This window comes from Xyrauchen texanus, chromosome 33 (assembly GCF_025860055.1).
Source record: "Xyrauchen texanus isolate HMW12.3.18 chromosome 33, RBS_HiC_50CHRs, whole genome shotgun sequence".
In the NCBI taxonomy this organism is placed as follows: domain Eukaryota; kingdom Metazoa; phylum Chordata; class Actinopteri; order Cypriniformes; family Catostomidae; genus Xyrauchen; species Xyrauchen texanus.
Window position 1 is genome coordinate 24,024,722 of NC_068308.1, and position 21,419 is coordinate 24,046,140.

General features: G+C 40.3%; 1 protein-coding gene across 3 annotated transcripts in view; it reads right to left on the reverse strand.

Moving 5' to 3' along the window:
* Nucleotides 1-21,419, reverse strand: part of usp54b (ubiquitin specific peptidase 54b) — a 177,974-nt gene that overhangs the window by 13,996 nt on the left and 142,559 nt on the right. For 2 of the 3 annotated variants that reach the window (XR_007968524.1, XM_052103413.1), the window contains exons 8-15: nucleotides 15,417-15,563; nucleotides 13,218-13,367; nucleotides 12,939-13,110; nucleotides 12,079-12,255; nucleotides 10,982-11,585; nucleotides 9,588-9,715; nucleotides 9,309-9,467; nucleotides 8,500-8,619 (exon numbers count right to left, since the gene is read on the reverse strand). Coding sequence is in view for 2 of the 3 variants with exons in the window: in XM_052103413.1 (XP_051959373.1) it covers nucleotides 8,500-8,619; nucleotides 9,309-9,467; nucleotides 9,588-9,715; nucleotides 10,982-11,585; nucleotides 12,079-12,255; nucleotides 12,939-13,110; nucleotides 13,218-13,367; nucleotides 15,417-15,563 (1,657 nt within the window). In the remaining variant the exon portion in view is untranslated. The remainder of the gene's footprint in view (nucleotides 1-8,499; nucleotides 8,620-9,308; nucleotides 9,468-9,587; nucleotides 9,716-10,981; nucleotides 11,586-12,078; nucleotides 12,256-12,938; nucleotides 13,111-13,217; nucleotides 13,368-15,416; nucleotides 15,564-21,419) is intronic. The other variant, XM_052103414.1, reaches the window with a different exon arrangement.

Sequence of the window (21,419 nt, forward strand, 5' to 3'; positions counted from 1 at the left end):
TGACAAAAAGGCTCAGGCAGATGGGCTGCAACAGTAGAAGACTACGTCAGATTCCACTTCCGTCTGCCAAGAACAGAAAGCTGAGGCTGCAAAGGGCCTACCTCTGTGTACCTCAGCAGAAATCAAGATTCATCAGACCAGGCTATGTTTTTCCAGTCTTTAACACTAGAAGCGTGGAGCCACTGTAACCTACTCTTAGCGCGATTTAAGGGGTCAGAAGACTGCCTAGTCTTCAGAAAGGGACACTGCTACTGACACATAATGATCGCTAGATGGCGCCTCTTGCACGTAGCCAATGGATTGGTCTTAAAAATGGCACTGCGAGTTAGGCAGCAGTTGGCCTATAAATGCTTAAAGACTGAATTTATCGACATTCTATCTACGGTTGATCCTGATCCATTTGTCCAGGTAACATTGTCTTATATTTATTTTAGGATATGCTCCTATATTTAGTTTGTAAAATTTTGTTCTCGTTTGGCATAAATTACGTTGTGATTTAAGGCCTGTAGCTGGAAGAGTCCACTTCCGTGTTTCTACGCCAAGAGGTCTAAATATCGATGAGCGGATAATTTTTTTAATTTAAAATGTAAAATGTGTACGCATAATTATCAGCTTAGTATTTGCAAATTGACCTCATATTTCGATTCATGATTCATTAGTTTGAATTTGGTGATGTGTGAAAAAAGCTATAGGCGAATGTATTTATGTTTGACTGCTCGTGTTATAAAAATTGTGAGAAAAGCAATTTGCCCAAAAATAACCAGTACATTTCAGAGGTTAAGATTACATAAAAATGTGGCTTTTCACTCATCCATATGGTTTGCAATTTGAAAGCATTGAGGTGATCTGATATGCAGAGTTTAAGCCAAACAGCATTCAGGATATTTTAATGCCAACTATGCTATTGAATCAGTATTTTGAACTGTGTAACTCCACCATATACATTTCCAACATCCCAACCCCCTCTCCAACACACACACACGAATGGAATGCTAATTTGGGCATTCAGGTTCCTGGGAACTACCGTCTCACAGGACCTGAAGTGGGAGACACACATTGACTCCATTGTGAAAACAGCACTTGGTGTATAAGTGTCGTTGTTTTGTGTGTGTAGTTTACAATAAAGACAGGAGAGAGGCTGCACTTTGACCAATTATTGAACTTGAAAAAACAACTGTAAAAAGGAGGCGAAACTTTAAATTGTTAGCGCGTTTCTGGCCTTTTGGTAAATTGTAAATATTGGCGTTCAGCATGTATTTTGTTTCAACATCAGCGGCCGGAAATGACAGTGCGCTTAGGGAACAGTTGTTCATCAACTGTTATGTTCTTACCGTGCATGTATGAATCAATGCTGTTTTTCACACATTTTTCACAAATATATCAGATATCATGGCAAATCTATCTGACACAAGGTGGGTAGCTCTCGTGTTCTTGTCATCAAAGTGCAGATAGTGCATGATATCTCGGATTCCCTGTCTGTCACTCACTTCGACGTTGTGTTGAGTAAAGTGACACTAGGCAACTTTCTTGAAGGCCTTGTTTACATCTGAACTTGAGAAAAGGCCAATGAGAATTTGGCAGACAGAATTTGCATGTCCCTCCCCCGGACATACGGGTATAAAGGGAGGGAATCATGCCTCTGTTCATTCAGATTCTTTTTTCGGAGCCGTGCGGTTGAGCGATCAGCGAGCTGAGATCACTTACTGTTCCACTTACCTCTGCAGAGCTTATGCTGTTGGATCTATGGCACATATCAGCTGCTTTCTTCTTCTCTGCACGGCAGTGCAGCTTTGCCGTGCAGCTTTGCCCTTCAGCTTTGCGCTTCCACAACGCTGCTAAAAGAGACAATTTGATAAAAGAGTTTATTTTCTCTAAAAGAGCAATACACAGCTGCCGTTGAGCATCCTTTTCAGGACGCGTCTTTATAAAGCTGCCCTTCCGCCCCTGTGTAGTTCCTAGATGTGGTCGATTTCTCTCCGATCCTGATGGTCACAGACGCTGCTTCGTGTGTCTGGCCCGCAATCACACTGAGGCGGCATTTGTGGATGGTTCGTGTTCTCACTGCGAGAACCTAACCATGGCAACGTTGCGGTCGCGGCTTTCCTTCTTAAAGAGGAATGCCACACCACCGCTGCTCCTTCCCACAGGATTGAGGACAACCCGGCTGGTGATGGAGGTGATTTGACTTCCATCCGAGCTCAAGGTGAGCGCGGCTCGCCTCCCGGCCAGTCTGTTTAATCTCTCGGCATCTGACGCAAAAACGTACATCCCCTTAGTGCCCCTAGCACGGAGCTTGGATGCGTAGCTCTCACTTCCCAACCCGTCACGCTGGATGGCCAGGACCATCCAACTCGGCTATGTGATTCAGTTCGCTAGGCCTCCGCTCCCTTTTGCCAGCATACGCTTTACCTCAGTGCACGGCAAAGACACCAACACCCTACATTCAGAGATCGCGACCCTCTTAGTCAAAGATGCGATAGAGCCTGTCCCTCCAGTCGAGATGAAGAAGGGTTTCTACAGCCCTTACTTCATCGTACCTATCTTGGACTTGCGAGTCTTCAACTGGGCCTTGCACAAACTCCCGTTCAAATGCTCATGCAAAGACACATTCTAACTTGCGTCTGGCATCAAGATTGGTTCGCAGCGGTAGACCTGAAGGACACGTACTTCCACGTCTCTATCTTGCCTCGACACCGACCCTTCCTACAGTTCGCGTTCGACGCCTGGGCGTATTAGTATCCTCCCCTTCGGCATGTCCCTGTCCCCTCGCGTCTTCACGAAGGTCGCAGAGGCAGCACTTGCCCCGCTAAGGGAAGTGGACATCCGCATACTCAATTATCTTGACAACTGATTCATCTTAGCCCACTCTTGCGAGTCACTGTGCGCTCACAGGGACCAGGTGCTCAGGCACCTCAGCCGTCTAGGGCTTCAGGTCAACTGGGAAAAGAGCAAGCTCGCCCCGGTTCCGAGCATCTCTTTTCTTGGCATGGAGTTAGACTCAGACACAATGACTCACCAACGAGTGCACGCAGTCGGTGATGAAATGCCTCACCTTATTCAAGCCAGGCACAGCGGTTCCTCTTAAACAATTCCAGAGGCTCCTGGGGCATATGGCATCCTCCGCGGTGGTCGTGCCACTGGGTTGATGCATTTGAGTCCGGCTTCAGACTTGAGTCCGGAGATGCCACTGGATTTTCAACCACTGGACAGACCTCTGTTTTCTGCAGACATGAGTCCCCCTACAGCAGGTGTCCCGACGCATTCTTGTCACCACAGACGCCTCAAAACAGGGTTGGGGCGCCGTGTGCAATGGGCATGCAGCCGCCGGCTCCTGGACGGGGTCCCGGCTGGGTTGGCACATCAACTGCTTAAAATTGCTGGCTGTAATCCTTGCCCTGCAGAGTTTTTTCCTGCTAATACAGGGCAAGCACGTCTTGATTCACTCAGACAGCACCGCTACAATAGCGTACATAAATTGCCAAGGCGGAAGGTCTCCAAGCAGAGGCTTTCCCACTGGGTTGTTGATGCCATCGCTTTGGTCTATCACACCCCTTTCGGGTTCGAGCACACTTGACGAGAACTGTGGCATCCTCGTGGGCAGTGGCCAAAGGCACCTCCCTAGCAGACATCTGCAGAGCAGCGGGCTGGGCAACACCCAATACCTTTACAAGATTTTACAATCTCAGGGTTGAGTCTGTCTCGTCCCGTGTTCTCTCAGGTCCGAGCACGTAGAAATCGGGAATGTGGAACGTCTGACCGGGTGTTCTGCTTGCACATAGCGCCCTTCCCCTCCACTGAGTTGATCACGTGCACTCTTTTCCCCCAGGAGAGTCCACTAGATTTGCACTCCCTGGGTGTTCTTCCTCCCTAGCCCTCTGGTCTGCAAATTCAGCAGAGGAATTCCTCGACCAGACACACTATGGGTACTAAAATTACTCTGTAGGAATAGGTGCTTCACAGGATGGGCTCTTGTGGACTAATCTCCTTGTGTGTATTTTCAGCGGTATGGACCCCTACGGGCGGACCCGCTTCTCCCTAGGGCAGTCCCCGCTATTCCCTGGTCGCCGTGTTTGTAGCAACTCCTCCCTCTAAGCAGGTAGGATCTACCACCGCGCCATTTCCACATGTGGCCTGAAAACCCATGTGATGTATTTTGCCACTCTATACCTGGGCAGGTGGTGGTCTCCATGGGGTCTTTTCCCTCTGAAAGAATAGGAGTTTGAAAAGAATGCCTTCCCCGATGCTTGTGACAGCGTTAAGATGGCACCAGCTGCTTTAACTCTATACTTTGTTCCCCCCTTCGGTATGCCAGGAACCTAAAATGTTTATGATGATTTTATGGGGCGTTAGGGAAGAGTACGTGCAGTCTGACGCAACCTGTTGCTTTGGCATGCAACTGCCTGCCCGCACCTGCATCAGCAGCGCAAGTACACGGTTCAGTGCATGGCGTGACTGAATAGGGACCCCTCATGTGGGTTGCTGTTGTAACCGCCATTCCCTGATGGAGGGAACGAGACGTTGTTTTCTCCCTGGCCACGACGCTGAACCGAGCCATTGCAATGGCTGAACCTTATTCTCGGCTCCTCAGTGCAGAACCTGAATGAACAGAGGCATGATTCCCTCCCTTTATACCTGTATGTCCGGGGGAGGGACATGCAAATTCTGTCTGCCAAACTCTCATTGCCCTTTCCTCAAGTTCAGAGGTAAACAAGGCCTTCAAGAAAGTCCCCTAGTGTCACCTCACTTGACACAACATCTCGTTCACTCCATCATATCTGCATGTTTTTATGCATTGCACTGCTGCAACACTACTGACGGATTATATAGTCAGATCAAAAGTACGTGCAGTTGTAGCTAATAAAGAGGTCAGTGAGTGTATATATAAACACCAATCTGCCACAACAGCCTAATATTATGTAGGTCCCCTTCGTGCAGCCAAAACTGCGCCAACCTGCATCTCAGAATAGCATTCTGAGATGCTATTATTCTCACCACAATTGTACAGAGTGGTTATCTAAGTTACCGTAGACTTCATCGGTTCGAACCAGTCTGGCCATTCTCTGTTGACCTCTCTCATCAAAAAACGTATTTATATATATATAAATTAATTAAACTGCCGTTTTTGCCCAGACAATTTGAAATTTGTGGCATGTTTCTCACCTTTGGTGTTGTTTTTGCCCTAAGCCCCCATTGATTTCTGACCCTGGTTTCATAATTGTCAAATCTCTTATGTACAAACACATTATCTGAAACTGCGTTTTTTTGCTTACTGAACATAGTTCCTGTGCACAATGAGTGACATGTTAAACAGAGTTTAGAAAGATCATAATATGTAGAAGCACAGGGCTGCTCTGTTGAACGACAAAAGAGAAACCATAAAAAATGTGATTGAGCTTTTAAGCTTTCTTCACAATACATTCTAAATAGAACATATAGAGATCTATCACAGATCACACCAATTAACTGCTCATTACCTTCAAAGTAATGATTTGGTTGTTCTCCTGTCCATGGCTGTTACATGGAAAACCAAATGGTAGGTTAAATGTTACCATGGTTACCTTGAAACTGCTTCATTTATATCTGGTTAAGAATTAATTTTGCCTATCATAAAAATGCTATTTTCAGAACATTTACCTCTGTCAACACCAGCTGCGCCAGAGCTAGCATTAACTGCTGATTATGTGCTTTGGATTGAGTGAGCTGAAAAGGAGCTGATGGCATTTTAGGAAAAGCAAAGGAGCGAAGTTTAGGACAGCACATCACAGACTGAAGACACAGGAAGCAAGAGTGACAGCCAGGACAAACACAAATGCTGACAGAGGAATGCACATGTAGATGCACAATGCACCGAGCAAGGGAAAGACAAAACTAATGATGCATTGCAGGCTAGTGGCCAAGGAAACTAGAAATTGTTCATCTATATACTGAAGTAGGGCTGGGTGATACAGATATATTTTATTTCGATATTTAACTATTTTATATACTGTATATCTTTATATTTTATTTTTTCAATACGATATGTATGTATAGCTCTGAAATGGAACCACCATTTTATCCAAACAGCCACTGTTGCAAAGTACACTTTTAAAATATTTAATGTAAGTAAATAAAGTACAAAAATAATAATAATCTAGGCATGTTTTCCACATATTTTCACTATATGAGTATATGACTTCTGCTGAACACAAACAAAGACAGAAAATGTTTAGAAGAATATCTGAAAATGGAGGTCCATACAATGCAAGTGTATGGGTACCAACATTTTAAAGTTTCAAAAAGCACATAAATGCAGCACACAAGTAACCCATAAGACACCTGTAGTTAAATACATATCTTCAGAAGCGATACTCTAGGTGTTGCAGAGAAACAGACTTTTCATATTTTTAACTCCTTTTTTCCTATACATTCTCCTCCCTGCCCAACAGGAGGCGATATGCACGAATAATGTGAATTGGCAAAAACAAAAGAAGACATATGTGAAAGTGGAGATTGACAGTAAAAAAGACCTTAAATATTGATCTGTTACTCAGCCACACTTCTCTCTTCTGAAGACTTAAATTTAACCACTGGAATCTTATGGAGTACTTTTATGCTGCATTGATGTGTTTTTGGAGCCTCTACTTCTGGTACCCGTTAACTTATATTGTAAGGACTTACAGAGCTTAGATATTCTTCCAAAAATCTTTGATTGTGTTCAGCAAAGTCAAACACATCGGTCATACATATCTGGGATGGCATAAGGGTGAGTAAATGATGAGAGAATTTACATTTTTGGGTGAACTATTACTTTATGAACCAAATAGAAATGCATTAAAATTATTGTGATATCCACAATGCTGCTTAATTTTATATTGCCAGAAATACCACAGTGAATATATTGTGAACATTCTGTATATCACCCAGCCCTACACTGAAATTGTGATCTTAGATGCTGCTACTGGACTTTTGGGAACCTGTGAAGTTTGAGTGATCAATGTGTTTGAGTTTGAGTGATGAGAATGTGCATGTGCTTTGGGCCAAAGGCAATCAGATCTGTCTCAGCAATACAGTGGAAGGGCTACAGGGATCTGAAGAGTGGTAATATTTACAAAAGCTGTCTTCCCTTTACATATATTAATACTGTGCTGCAAACATTCAGACATGCACACACATACAGTATGGCACACGCACATTGTAAGCAGAGTGACACTGACCTGGATAGCAGTTTGCAAGCAGTATAAATAGCTTTGTGGAGTTTTGAATGGCTGAAATTGTTTTCTGCTCATAAATCATTCAAGCAGGTATGCCATCAGTTTGGACAAAAATGCTGTAACAGTTGTTCCAGGTAAATACGAGATACACAGCCATCACTTTTCTTTTTTTATTTGGAGAATAGTGAGAGATTTAGGAAGGATTGTGCTGCACTATCCCCACATGGCAGCTCAGCGGAATCACAATGCGATCCTTCCTCCAAAAGGGATTTACAGGGGTCGGGAATATTATGCTGCTCAATCTAGAATGGATTTGGATCTAAGCATTAACGGTTAGCATGCAATTTTGGGTAAGGCCCATTCAAAAGGGATTTCAATATATAGTTCACACTCATAATGAGATGTTTGGAAAAAAAGTGGATTAAAATAGTTTCAGCCTATGTCTGGAACAGATTGGGGCTCTCAACCGGCCAAAGCTGTATGCTTGACAAAAGCACGGCACGATCAGCAGTATTAAAAATCAATAGGCAGAGTATAAATTAAAGTGGTGACTAAGTTCATATCACTAATAAAAACGAACCGCAAGAAAAACTAGTATTTTTGCTTTGTTTTCCCTTAAAAATATCCTTAACACAAGATAAATTTACTTGAAAAGCAAAATTGTGTAAGATATGTTTTCAGGGAATATACCCTGAATTAAGTTTATTTTTCTTACACCATAGGCAAATATTTTTTTACTTGTTTTAAGCATAAATTTAATACAATTTACTGTCTTGTGCCTAAACCAAACAAACCTATTTGCCAATGGAGTAAGAACAATAAACTTCTTTCACAACATATTCTCAGAAAACAAGTTTTACTATCTTGCACACTTTTATATTGTTTAAAGGATATTAAGAGTGTTTAAAGGACATTTAATTGAAAGCAACTATTTTTCTCAGTGTATAGAGATGAATCACCTCAGTTAGGAAGGAGAGAAACAGAACAGATGCGTATGAAGCAAATGCACATGCTCAAACACACACACACACACACACACACACACACACACACACACACACACACACACACACACACACACACACACACACACACACACACACACACACACAGAATGCTGCAGAAAGGGAAGGCAGTGTTGGGGAGTTTGTGTTTGTGTTGCATGGACATTTACTGAGACATTAATGCTCTTTGGAGAAGCTTTCTTACCAAATGGACAAGAAAGTGCATTACAGGGTAAGTGATGGTTACCCAAGCAGGTAGCGTAGGAGTTGGGCGTAGCAAGCAGAAGCAGGTTAGAATTACTTACACACAGCGTGATGGGAGAGCGCCAAGGCTGTAGCTGTGTCCCCAGCCTGCTCCAGGTGCAGCGACTGCTCTAACAGAGAGTCAGCCTCCGCCAGGCAGCGTTCGAAACTGCCCCCCTTCCCTGCAATTAAAACACCAAGGCCAGGCCTCTGAGAACTCGCACAAACACTGCTCACAGGAGCCACCACGTGTCCCCGGGAACACATCACTCACAGAAATGGAAACGTCCACTGATACGTATAAGTGCACACAGTCGAATGTGTGTCACCAACACAACTCAAAAACACAATTAGACACATATGCATACACACACCATGCACCCCGACTAGGGTAAACACTGATTTAAAATGAGATATAATACAGGATTTTAATATATTATTTTCAGTCTGTGTTTTTGTGAGCTGTAACCTATGGCTCCCATCTACAGTGATACTTCGCATATTCATTCATTTCTAATTTAAAGATACTGTTACATCATATTAGATATAGGGTTGGAAGAGAACATAGAAGAATCTTTTACTTTCAAATTATTCTTGATAAAGGCTAAGGTGGTTTGCTGGTTTATGCTGGTCTAGCTGGTCTCCCAATTTGGCCAAGCTTGGCTTGAGCTGGTCAGCCAGCCAATTTCCTAACCTGACCACCTAAAAAGTGGCCAAACGCCTCTAAAACCACCAAAACAGACCAGCCTAACCAGCTTGACTTACGCTGGTTTCTGCATGTTGACCCACTATCTAATGCACCAGCTTAATTAATTTCAGTTTCATCTGCATTTCATCTCTCTTTATATGTACGGCTCTGTGTGGCATTTACCCTGGTGCTGAAGTTCATCCAGGTCCATGAACTTGCTGGGTCTGGGGTTGAAGCCCTGGGCTACTTCTCTCTCCTTCTCTTTCTTCCTCTGCAGCTCCTGCTGCCTGGCTCTGCGTGCAACTTCCTCCTGCAACTCATCTAGCTCACTGCGACCCTCTCCTATGCAGATATACACGCAAAGGCATAAATAAGTAACAATAACATTCATGTCCCAGTTAAACCTTTGCCAGGAACATCTAGTAGCAAGATGCATACGGCCACAGTCCGCTTGTGACTCACCCAAACTGAGTGAAGCACTGCTCCATGTAGGGGATTTGAGGTCTTGCAGGATGGCACTGCTGCTTTTGGACTTGGGCACTGTGCGCCAGGAGGGTCCTGAAGTTACAGGCCTCTTACTGCCACTACCCCTGAGGCAAAAGAGAGCAGCTGTCATTACAATGACAATGAATATCATTCCCAGTGTCTGTGTTTCTATATTACAAATTTAAAGGGATAGCTCACCCAAAAATGAAAATTCTGTCATTTACACAGCATCTTGTTGTTCCAAACTGATTTGACTTTCTTTCATTAGTGGAACATAAAAGAAGATATCAAGCAGAATGACATCAGACACTATCCACATTCATTGTATGAAAAACAGATGCAATTAAATTGAATGGTGACTGAGACTAACATCATAACATAACATTTCCTTTTTTGTTCCACTGAAAAAGGAAATACAGGTTTGCAACAACATATGGTTGACTAAATTATCACAGAATTATCTTTTTTGGGTGAACTATCCCTTTAAGGCATATGAGGAAAAGGGCTGGGTAATATACTATATTGAACACTAACGATATATGCAAAATTATTTTATTTGCAATATAAAATCAATCAACATCATGAATGTTACAATGATTTTAATGCTGTTTTTATTTGGCCATTAAGATTCCTAAAGACCTTGCCATTAGGCTTTGTGTCACCACTCATGAATAAGAGAGCACAAAGATAGAGATACTTTAATAGTGTCTATAATTTAAACCTTTGAAACATCTCTACTAGAGTTGGGAAGTTTTATTAATTCCACAAACCTCATCAGTTCATTTGAACTATCAGTTTCAATATTCAGTTGGTGCACTTAAAAATTAGCATAGAATTTAAAGTGAAATTTTTCATGCTTTGCAATGTTTTAGTGAAACAATATATAGTATTTAGGTAAATATTGCTGTTTATCACTATGTATTGTTATATTGGTATATTTAAATAAATAAATATAATAAATATAACTTTTCCTTCTGGAATTTAACATGCTTTAAATTGTTTAAGTCAAAAATGTATGTGCATGTATAAAAGCTGCTGTTTACCACTATGTATTGTTACATGGTGCATAAAAATATTATTTATACTAAATGTTTTTTATTTTTACTTTTGCTAATTTAGTGGAAAAACATGCCTTGATTATTTTAACCACATTTTTATTTTAATACATTTCTTTAAACGTTTTAAATGATGGTTCCTCTCATTAAAAAACAAACAAAATGTAAGTCATTTCAGAGCAGAAATATATCTTGATTTAATATATTTATATAAAATATTTTGATATAACATTTTAGCTATTTTCCCAGGCCTAATGGTGATGGTGGTCTTCATATACATGAGCTGAGGTCAGTTTGGGCAGGTTGTCGTGTCACCTGTGAACACTGGTGATTGGGTTATCGCTGAGTGGCATGTCCATGCTGATGGGGCTGTTGCTGTTTCTCTCGCTGCTTTCGTATCCACTCTCCATCCTCTGGATCAGCCGAGGTTGGTGCTCTATGCCTCTTAAAAGGGGTGGGATTGGTAGACGCTCCACCCCTGTCTCCAATAAACCCTGCTTGTCATCGATTATGTTGTCTTTCTCTGTTGCTGCTGTGCTCAACCCATCTGCAGTGGCCCCTGAAGTTAGCTCTCCCTGCATTGGGGACACCACGTCTTCCGGAAGCGGGGACGGCCCGAGTGTGACATAGCCACCCGGCCGATGTCTGTCCTGGCTAAAGATGCTGTCAATGTTCAGGGCCTCTCTTCTGGGTCTCCATGTTGGTCTATAGCGCCCTCCACTGGAGCTGGACTTGGACTCGCTGCTGGTGCTCTCGTCTTCCCAGTCCCTCGCCCGCGCCCCAGCCTCTGAGCCGCCCACCCCAGAACTAGAGGATGATGAGAGAGGTCTGCTGTGAATTGTATTCACAGTCTCTTTATAGTCCTGCAGATGGCTAGAAGAGAGTCTCTGCATGGTGGCCTGCTCTTTAAGCAGCTCCTCTAAAGAAATAAAAAAACAGACTCTTTATTAAAGGGGTAGTTCACAAAAAAATTAATTTCTGTCATCATTTACTCATCCTCATGTTGTTTCAAACCCATTTGAATTTCTCTCCATGCAACACAAATAGGAATTTTGGGAGAAAATCCCGCTTTTTACGTATTATGAAAGTAAATGGCAACTGGGTCTGTGAACTTTTGATTTGTCTGCAATAGTCCAAATCTTTTAAAGCAATTCGATAACTTTGTGAGAGGAATAATCTGTAATTAAAAGTGAAGTATTTTTCATTTTGTAATTCTGGCTTTGGAATTTGATGCATTTAAGGAGCATTTCTGTAATTTTGGAACTTGACAGACCCAGCCTCCTTATTCATAGGGGTTTAGAATGACATGAGTTTGAGTAAATGATGAGAGAATTTTTATTTTTGGGTGATTTATCTATCTCACATACAGTGCAAATATATGTTTTTTTTAAAGTGTGTTTGTACTAAAATACCTGCAGTGTCCATGCTGTTCTTGGAACTTCTGCTGACCTGATTACACACCACAGTTCCCTGAGAGTCAGAAGAGAAATGGGAGGCCATGGACTCATGGTGTGATCGAGAGTGCTTGTAGCTGTAACTGTCTGTGGAAGAGTCTGTGCGTGTGTCACTTGAAATTGAGGGCTCCCTCCCTGACAACAACAAAAACAACAACAGCAGAGGCCATTCAGACTTAGTGGAAGTTAGTCATACCGTGCCAACTGCAACTGGTCAAAGCCCATTTGTTAAAGGTGAAGGGAGTAATTTCTGTACCACTACAACACCAAATGAAATTGCCAAAATAAATTACTGTTTTTCAAACGGTTTATTAAACACTCCACCCATCTACCATTGGTAAGACAAACAGGCAATCCAGCTCCAAACTCATACCTTTGGTTGAGCCAATGTTGCTGGCTAAAACAAATACTCTGTTAACAGTACTCAACCTATGAATTTCTCACATTAAGCTGGGATAGGAAAAGGTATTTTCACATTAAAAAAAAATTATTAAAAAAAACATTCATGTCCTACTTACCATTCAATCAATGGAACACAAAAGAAGACTTAAGACAGAACGACAGCCTCAGTCACCATTCACATTCATTATACAGAAAAAAGTGAATGGTGACATAGGTACAAAACCTTCCTAAAATCTCCTTTTGTGTTTCACAGAAGTGAGTCATACACATTTGGAACAACATGAGCAAATGATGACAGAATATCATTTTTAATTTTTGGCTGAACTATCACTTAAAAACAGACTGATTCTAGGAATTTTAGAGGATACAGTATAAGATGTACATATTCATTTATGTTTAACTCCTCTTTGCCTCACCAGAGTCTTCGCTGTCATATCCGGCCTTGCTGCTGTGGTGCAGGTCAAGCTGTGCAGCCAGTGTGTCCTGTGATGACACGGGTGTCCCCCGGGGGTCAGCGTACAGCAGCAGGAGTGGCTGGTAGTGGCCCTTTATACATCGTGACACCACGTCCTTCCACTTGGGACCGATCTGTGAGAGTTTAGCAAATCCAGTTTAAAACCCAGCTTCTTGTCAGCTTTTCATTACACAATTATAAATGCTACAACCAGCTGCCTGAAAGTAGAGTGTGTCATTACCTCCTTCACTTGTGCGTCATCAAAGTACATCCACTTGCGTATCTTGGTCTGGAAGAAGAAGGTGGAGTAATGCTTGCCGTAGTAGCACACCATGCCCACAAGGTAGAGCTCTGATTGCTTGGCCCGCTCATCTGTAACACGGTAGAACAGCTGGAGGGCAGAGGAAATAAAGGGAGAAATGGCAGTGATGGCCAATCAGATGTAAAGTTTGCTGTTTTGAAGCCACTCATACTAGGTTACAGTGAGGAGTTTATTCAATTGACTAAATATTGACCCTTTAGCATTTGCAGAGAGTGTCTTGACTTAAAAGATTATAAGAAATTGCATAAATATAAATTTTCTCTAAAGAGACATCAAGTAAACAAGTGAGAATCCATCAATATTTGTTTAAATGTATTTTTGGACTAAAAGTTCTAATGGATGGTGTTTACTGAAACCATGGGGAACAAATCCTTGCCATGAAAAATAGACTTGATTGGATATTTGTCTTTTTTAATTATAATTGGCCAGTGTCACTTCCAGGTTTTTTGGCACCCCAGGAATCCTTTCAATGGGTGTTTCTATTAAATTATTGCTGTTTGTGGAGATGAAACACCCAGTTTCCAAAAGATTATTGGATTTTTTGGCTTCTCAAATTTTCATCAGGATCAGTGAATCAGGACAAAGTCAGAATTGTACTTAAATTATGATACTTCATGGATCACCAACATTGTGATCATGTCATCTGTAATAAGACACAATTGCCCCACAGCTGCTGTTGGTAGATTTGAACAACTCTGATCACAAACAACTGATTTTAATTTCCAAAACAAAACCGCTGTGAAAGAAATGAGGCCAAATATGATCTAATAAGGATCTTATATGAATAAGACAACCATGTAATATTTAACGGGACAAACTGCTCTCTGTCCACCACCGCAGGGTGTACTGGCTGTTTTTAAATGTATATGCAAATAGAAAATTATTTAACAATTCAAAAATTTGTCTTTGCATTTATTCTGAATGCGTTAAGTAGCTTGTTCAATCTAAATGTGTGTTCCGAAACTGCCTGAGTTTTGCTGCATACCATGGTTTGTCATTGCTGTATGTTAAATAAGTTCTGGTAGGAATTCACATATCCTCACAGAAAACTGATATATGATGTCACAGTATCTATGAGCTTGTACAGATTGGTGTCTGCAGCTTCAAAAACATTCCAATCAGTGGAGTCAAAACAGGCTTGTAGTTCTAGCTCTGCTTCATTGGTCCAAGTCTTTACATTCCTTACTAAAGGTTTAGCTGATTTTAGTTTCTGCCTGTAGGTTGGAAGAAGATGAACCAGACAGTGATCCTATAATGTTGTGTAGCAGTGGTCCAGTATATTTCTGTCTCTGGTAGGGCATGTAATGTGCTGTTTGAATTTGCTTTGTTAAAATCTCAAAGAATAAGTGAGTCTGTGAGTTGTTCTTTGTCTGTGATGTGATCAGCCAGCTGTTGCAGCGCTACGTTCAAGCACGCTTGTTTAAAACTGGTTTTGTAGATAGATAAAAAAGAACCAACATATATTTCTTCCCTATAAACGATAGATAAGCCTTTAAATAATGTTTATTAACATAAACAAACATTATTAGATTATATAATGCTAAATAGATTATTAAAACAGCAGCACTACCCATATCCACCACTGAAAGCTGCAGCTCAAAAGAACCTGAAAGTGCACTTGCCAGCTGTGTGACGTCAAGGTAATTTAGTCGACAGTATTTCATAATACAAGTATGAACTCCCTTTGTGATTTTGCATACATTGGTCAAAAGTCAAAGCTTGAGTCCTAGACCTTTCAAATGAAAAACAATTTGTACAAATTTAAAACAATTTACAGTCAAAAAAAAAAGTATGATTAATGTAAACAAATAAATCTGCAGACGCATGTTAACAGTTAAACTGTTCAATAACTAAATTCCGATTAAATTTTTGAACATCGTATAACTGGGACTCAGAGTCCACAAACGATCTTAGAAAAAGGTCTTTTTAAATAATGCGTGAACGCTCTTACACTTAGTGAGGCCAAGGATATCTAGTGTCACAAAGATTACACTTTGTTTCTTTCTTTTCTTCTAGACTGCATAAAAAAAAGAGAGGGAGCTAGAAGCTCAAGGTTACTGTGTTGAGGTGACGATGAAAAAGAACAGTGGGAGTGTATTTTCCGTGTATGAGTCTTACATCACCCAGCCGCAGGCACGTCCCCAGGCTGTGGATGACGTCTTCAGCCAGATCAGAATGGTCCGAGTCCCACACCAGGCCGATGCTGATGATCTCCGGGCAGTTCATCAAAACACGTCTGATTCGCAACATCTCTCCACAGTTACTCTGGGATGCAAAAAAAGAGATACAAATATCAGACTTTATTTATATTTTCTGTGATAATTTTTGGGTGAATCTTTGTGGAATTCTAGGAATGGATTTAGATTTGATAAAATGTATTAAATGAAATTTAACAGACACACTTATCCAGGGTTCCCACAACTCTTGACCAGCAAATTTCCATGACTTTTTCAGTCATTCACGATTACTGAATAAAGAGTTTGGTAACACTTTATTTTAGGGATCAGAAATTAGACAGTAATTTATGACTAATAAATACACTTGTAAGTGATTAGTTATGGATTTGTTTGGCATATTAAAGTATTTACCAAGCCTTTATTGACTGATTTTTTATTATTGCTTTATATCCCATTTATTGTACATTTGCTTTTGTCATAACAATGAATTTATTAGCTAAAAACAAAACATATCAGTAGCTAGTATGATGCAAATGACATACTTTATAGGTTCTCAGTACTCTGTGTGAATGTGCTTCTTATAAGTATAAAATACATGTAGAATGCATCTAGTATTTCAACAAAGCAGGGAAGGTTAGGGTTAGGTTTAGGGTTTTGTGTATGGTGTCTATACTGTAAGGTAGTATTTAAGTAGGGGTGCAAATAGAATCTAACACTATTTGCACTTAGTGCAAAGAAGATGCTTTTAGTTGCTATTTACACAAAGCAACAAAAGTATCTGTTTTTACCTAATAAGTTCATTGTTAGGAAAAAAGAAATGTAAAGAAGCTATTATCCAAGGGTAAGAAATCAGCGAACAAAGGCCTTATAATTCTAAACAAGTCTGTAACTAGCCAATTACAACTACAATTACTAGTCATTAATTTCTGACCCCTAAAATAAAGTGTTACTAAGATTTAAAAACATTGCCATCACAAATTATTTTTAAAAATAAAAATGAATAAATAATTGAGTTGAGCACAATAAAAAATCATAGATTCACTATATACATTTCTGTCAAATTTATAAAAAGGTTGTATTTGTTAAATTCATTAACTACATTTATAATCATGAAATAACAGTGAACAAAACATTTACAGTATTTATTAATTGTGGTACATTTCTACATATACATAATTAACCATGAAAGTTGTACTGTATGTGTTAACATTAGTTAATGCAATATGAACTTATACAAACAACGAATGCATTATCGTATTTTGATCAAATAACATTAATCAAGATTAATAAATGCTGAAAATATAAAATAATTGTTTATAATTAGTGCATGATACCAAATGCATAACTAATGTTAACACATATAACTTTATTGAAAAGTGTTACCAAATTTCCAATACTTTCCCTGACTCTCTATGAATTTGTCCAACTAATAAGACAAAATATTTACTAAAAAAACACGTAAGGAGTGGGGGATGTGTAAAAGTTTGCGAATTAATTTTGTGAAAATTCTATGTGGGCTATTTACAGGGCATCTCAATCACATGTACATGTGTGTGAGAAAAGGTGAGGAGAAGATGATAGGAGTGCTTAAAACAGAGCTTCACAGTCCAGCAGGACCTTATGTTCTGCACCCAATGTTCTAGCTGAGCTCGTTGAGTCACCACCCTCCACGAGCACATTGGCAGCAGCATATGGAAACAGGTGGAGAAAAGTACTGGCGACGAGCACCACAGCCAGCCTGACCCCTGCCACCAGGGTAAAAAAACCTAGCCAGGCACTGACATTATGGCAGGGAGAAAGAGAGTAGGGTGGCACCAGGCTGGCTGTGAGCCCAGTCTCTTTCTCTCTCTCTCTCTTAGTCACTCCATTGCAGACATACACAAACACACACAGTGCAGCCAGCCAATGAACAGACAGCAGTGGTAAGACTGCTGAGATCTGGGACAGACACACAAGTGTGCCATTAGAGATCATTGTCAGCCTCAGCTCCGCAGTCTGTCCTGCCGAGCGCATGGAATTCAGACAAACACATGCTATCAGGCCAGACAACTAAGCTTTAAAGAGCAGTGAAGTTAAAGAGCTGTGCTCTTTTTCATTTCAATAAAGCCATTTCAGTGAATCAACACAAAAATCTCTGAAAATAAGGTAATGGATTTTGCCTCAACGTGATTTGGATTCATCTTACTTATCAGATACGGAGAAGATTCCAAAGCTGCTGACACAGATGTCTCTGTAACCACATGGAATGAAGCTACAATATGTTTCAGTTGATGGAATTAGCCACCTTCTGTGGTGAGGGTGAGGGTCTGCAGTGTGCCGTAAAAGCTGATCAGCATCTGGTGTGTAAGGACGGAGTGTGTGTGTGTGTGTGTCTATTTCTGCATAGTGGAGTGTAACAGTGAGGAAAAAATAGTGCTGGAACAAGCTGCCTCTCTCAGGCTAAGAACAGACAGTCTTGAGCTTGTCTGTGTGTGTAGCTTAAAACTTTTCTTTTAATTACTGGGGTGAAAATCTAAATTCGGGCAAACTCAAGTTAAACATACAAGGCATGTACACACACAACATACACACAATCTGAATTTAACGACATTCTGAAATTGCATTAATGGATTTAACAATGGATTAAACTGGAGGAGTCACGTGACGCCATGCGAGTTTCGGACGTGTGAACGGCGAGCTCTGCACACTTTGCTAGTTTTAACACTATACGTAAATGTTATAAACCAGTGAGATTTGATACACTCTGTTCCATAACTATTGACAATATGTCAAAGAATTCAAAATCCTCCTGCTCTGGCAACGTTAAAAGACACTTACCTGCTCAAGCTGATGCTCCCGAGCAGGCCCCGAGTCAAGGAGTAGATTTGGTCAGAGAAACAAAGGAATTTCAGCGAGAAATGTTGAACATGTTCGGCCATGCTGACTTGGAGGATCTTGCTGTAATACGTAGATCGAGCACTGTCATGGAGACGAAATTCACTGAGGTGGTTACAAGAGTGGGGAATGTTGTGAAACGGATCGATTATCTGGAGTCATCGGAGAGGGAATTATCTGCTAAACCGCAAGCGACTAAGGTGGATTTGGAGTGTGTCTGGGAGAAGTTGGAGGACTTGGAGAACCGTTGCCGGTGGAATTTCATCCATATTGTTTGAATTCCTGAGGCTGAAGAGGGTCAGGATATGACGAAATTCCTGGACAGGCTCTCTCCGTGTCTGCTTGACATAACAGGCTATAAGATGGAAATCGAGCTGGGTTCCGGGCTGGCAATCCATTGAGGGAGACACATTTCGGACAAATTTCTGAGATCATCCGATATAGATCTCATGTTAGGCAAGGCGAGGAGTAAAGTAAGGCTTTCTTGGAAGAACCAGCATTTTCTTGTTCCCAGACTTTGTGAATTCGACAAGAGAGAAACGTGATTGATTCAAGAAATACAAGAAACTCTTACATCAACGTAAGGTCGCTTTTGCACTAATATTCCTGGCCAAATTGAGAACAGATGCTAAGGATGGCCGTAAAACATTCACATGTCCCCTGCAAGTGATGTCCTCCATAAAGCTAATGAGCTATTAATGAGTAAGTCATTTTGTGGTAATTACATTGCAGCCGAATGGACCGACTCACTGAACATCCACTTGACTGTCCGAGGAAACTGAGCACCTTTTTAGTTTATTTTTGTGCTGGTTCCACCTAGTGGCTGGAATTTGTTTTGTAGAGTATTTCTGGAAAGTCATTGGAGTGATTAGGTCATTTGCTGCACTCATGAAGCAGCCAAATAGGCCAGCTCACTGAACATTAATTTGACTGTCCGAGGAAACTGAGCACCCTTTGGGACAGTTATGTGGATGAATCAACACATTCTTTGTGTTTATTCCACCTATTGGCTGGAGTCTCAAAAATGTTTTATAGAAACACCAGACTTGGGAAATCCGATGGCAAAGTTGTTGTGGGGGCTCTCATAGGCGTATATGGAATGTCTTAGTTTAGAGCAGGGTTCCCCAATTAGTTTTCACCAAGAGCCAAATTCTGTCAACAATACAAAGTCAAGGGCCATGTTCCTTGATGTAATAAAAAAGTCATTGTGCTGCTGCTTATTACTACTAATATTGTTGTTTATATTATTAATTTTTTTTAATTATTATTTTATTAGTTATTTTTCCCAGTATTAGTAGCCTGTTTTATTTATTCAAACAATTATGAACATTTTGTTTGTATATAGATACACAAAACTACACAACTTTGCCTGCTGGAAAAAGAAGAAGAAAAAACTATAATGAAGAATCTGGATCTCCATGTCCTCCATGTGAATCAACTGCACTGTCTCTAAATACAGATTCAATTATTAGACCTATTAGCATTAATATTATTATTGTTCTTAAGGATAATATAACAAACTATTGCAATAATTTCAATAAAGAAAAACCAGTGAGCCTTTTAAATTATTTGGAATATTAGGCTATGCATAAATAAAAATAAAAAAAACGTATTGTGCAGTACTCCACGTGTATTTGTATCACAGTACCTTGTGTTATATGATCCAGGCATTATAAAAAATAAAAAAAAGAGTAGTTGCTTCGGGAGTCCGTTTGGAATTTACTCGTTGCAAAATACAAGTGCAAATATAAATAGAACGTACAGTATATTTATGCAACAGTGCTCTTTGCTCATCTCACTCGCATAATAACACAGATTATATACTCCTCAGAATGCATTAACACCATGGAAAGAACTTTATGAAACAGTTATGCCAAATTAGGTAAATAAATGCTTTAACAGCATTCAATATATTCATCTCTAGCACTGACAGCTGGGCAGGAGACTGGTTGATATAAATGTTTGTAGAACAGCAACAGTGTCACCTAATGTACAGGGGTGATATTGCTTTTCCTTTTCATTTTTTACGTCCTCTGTGTATAGACCTTTCATTGGAAGTTTGTCTCAGAAAATTGTCAAGGATTTTGTGTGAACAGGTCTTTAGTGCTTGCTAAACATTTGTCTCTCCGCCTATTGAGGAACCCTGGTTTAGAGTGATGGACGCCAGTTGGTGCCGTCGTGCATGGGGTTAATGTGCACGTGTTTCTTTTTTTCTGTTTGCTTGGTTCGGGGGGAAGTTTGAGGTTTGAATGTTGCACTAATGTTGGAATGTGTTTTTATAATTTTGGTTTTGACACACAATCTATATTTTATAATGTGTCAAAAAGAGTGGATTGTCTCTCTCCACATGGAATATGAATGGGTAGGGGAACCCCATAAAGAGAAGGAAGTTTATTTCTCTTCTTAAGCATAAGAAATATAATATAGTGTTTCTTCAAGAAATGCATTTTTCCCTGAAGGAAGCTGAAAAATCTTGGAAGATATGGAGTGGAAATGTTTTCTTTAGTGCTGGCTGAAGTAAGAGCAGGGGAGTCATTACACTGATAAGTAAGCCTCTGCAATTCAAATGTCTCAAACAGATTAAAGATAAACTAGGAAGAGTCATTATTGTTTTAGCAGAAATTCAGGGGCAAAGCCTTATTTTGGCTAATATTTACACCTAACGTAGATGCTCAGGTAATTTTTATAGATCTTGAAGGGATGTTGCAAGCTGCTGGAACCCCTCATGATATAATATTGGGAGGAGACTTTAATCTTTTGATGGACTCAGTCCTTGATCATAGTGAAGAAAAAGTGTGTAAGATCCCTAGAGCAACATTGACGCATTACAGGATGTGTAAAAATCTTGTTCATATACATTGGGTAAGGAAAGTTTTCAGACCCCCTTAAATTTTTCACTCTTCGTTGTATTGCAGCCATTTGCTAAAATCATTAAACCACATTTTTTTCTCATTATTGTACACACAGCACCCCATATTGACAGAAAAACACAGAATTGTTGACATTTTTGCACATTTATTAAAAAAGAAAAACTGAAATTTCACATGGTCCTAAGTATTCAGACCCTTTG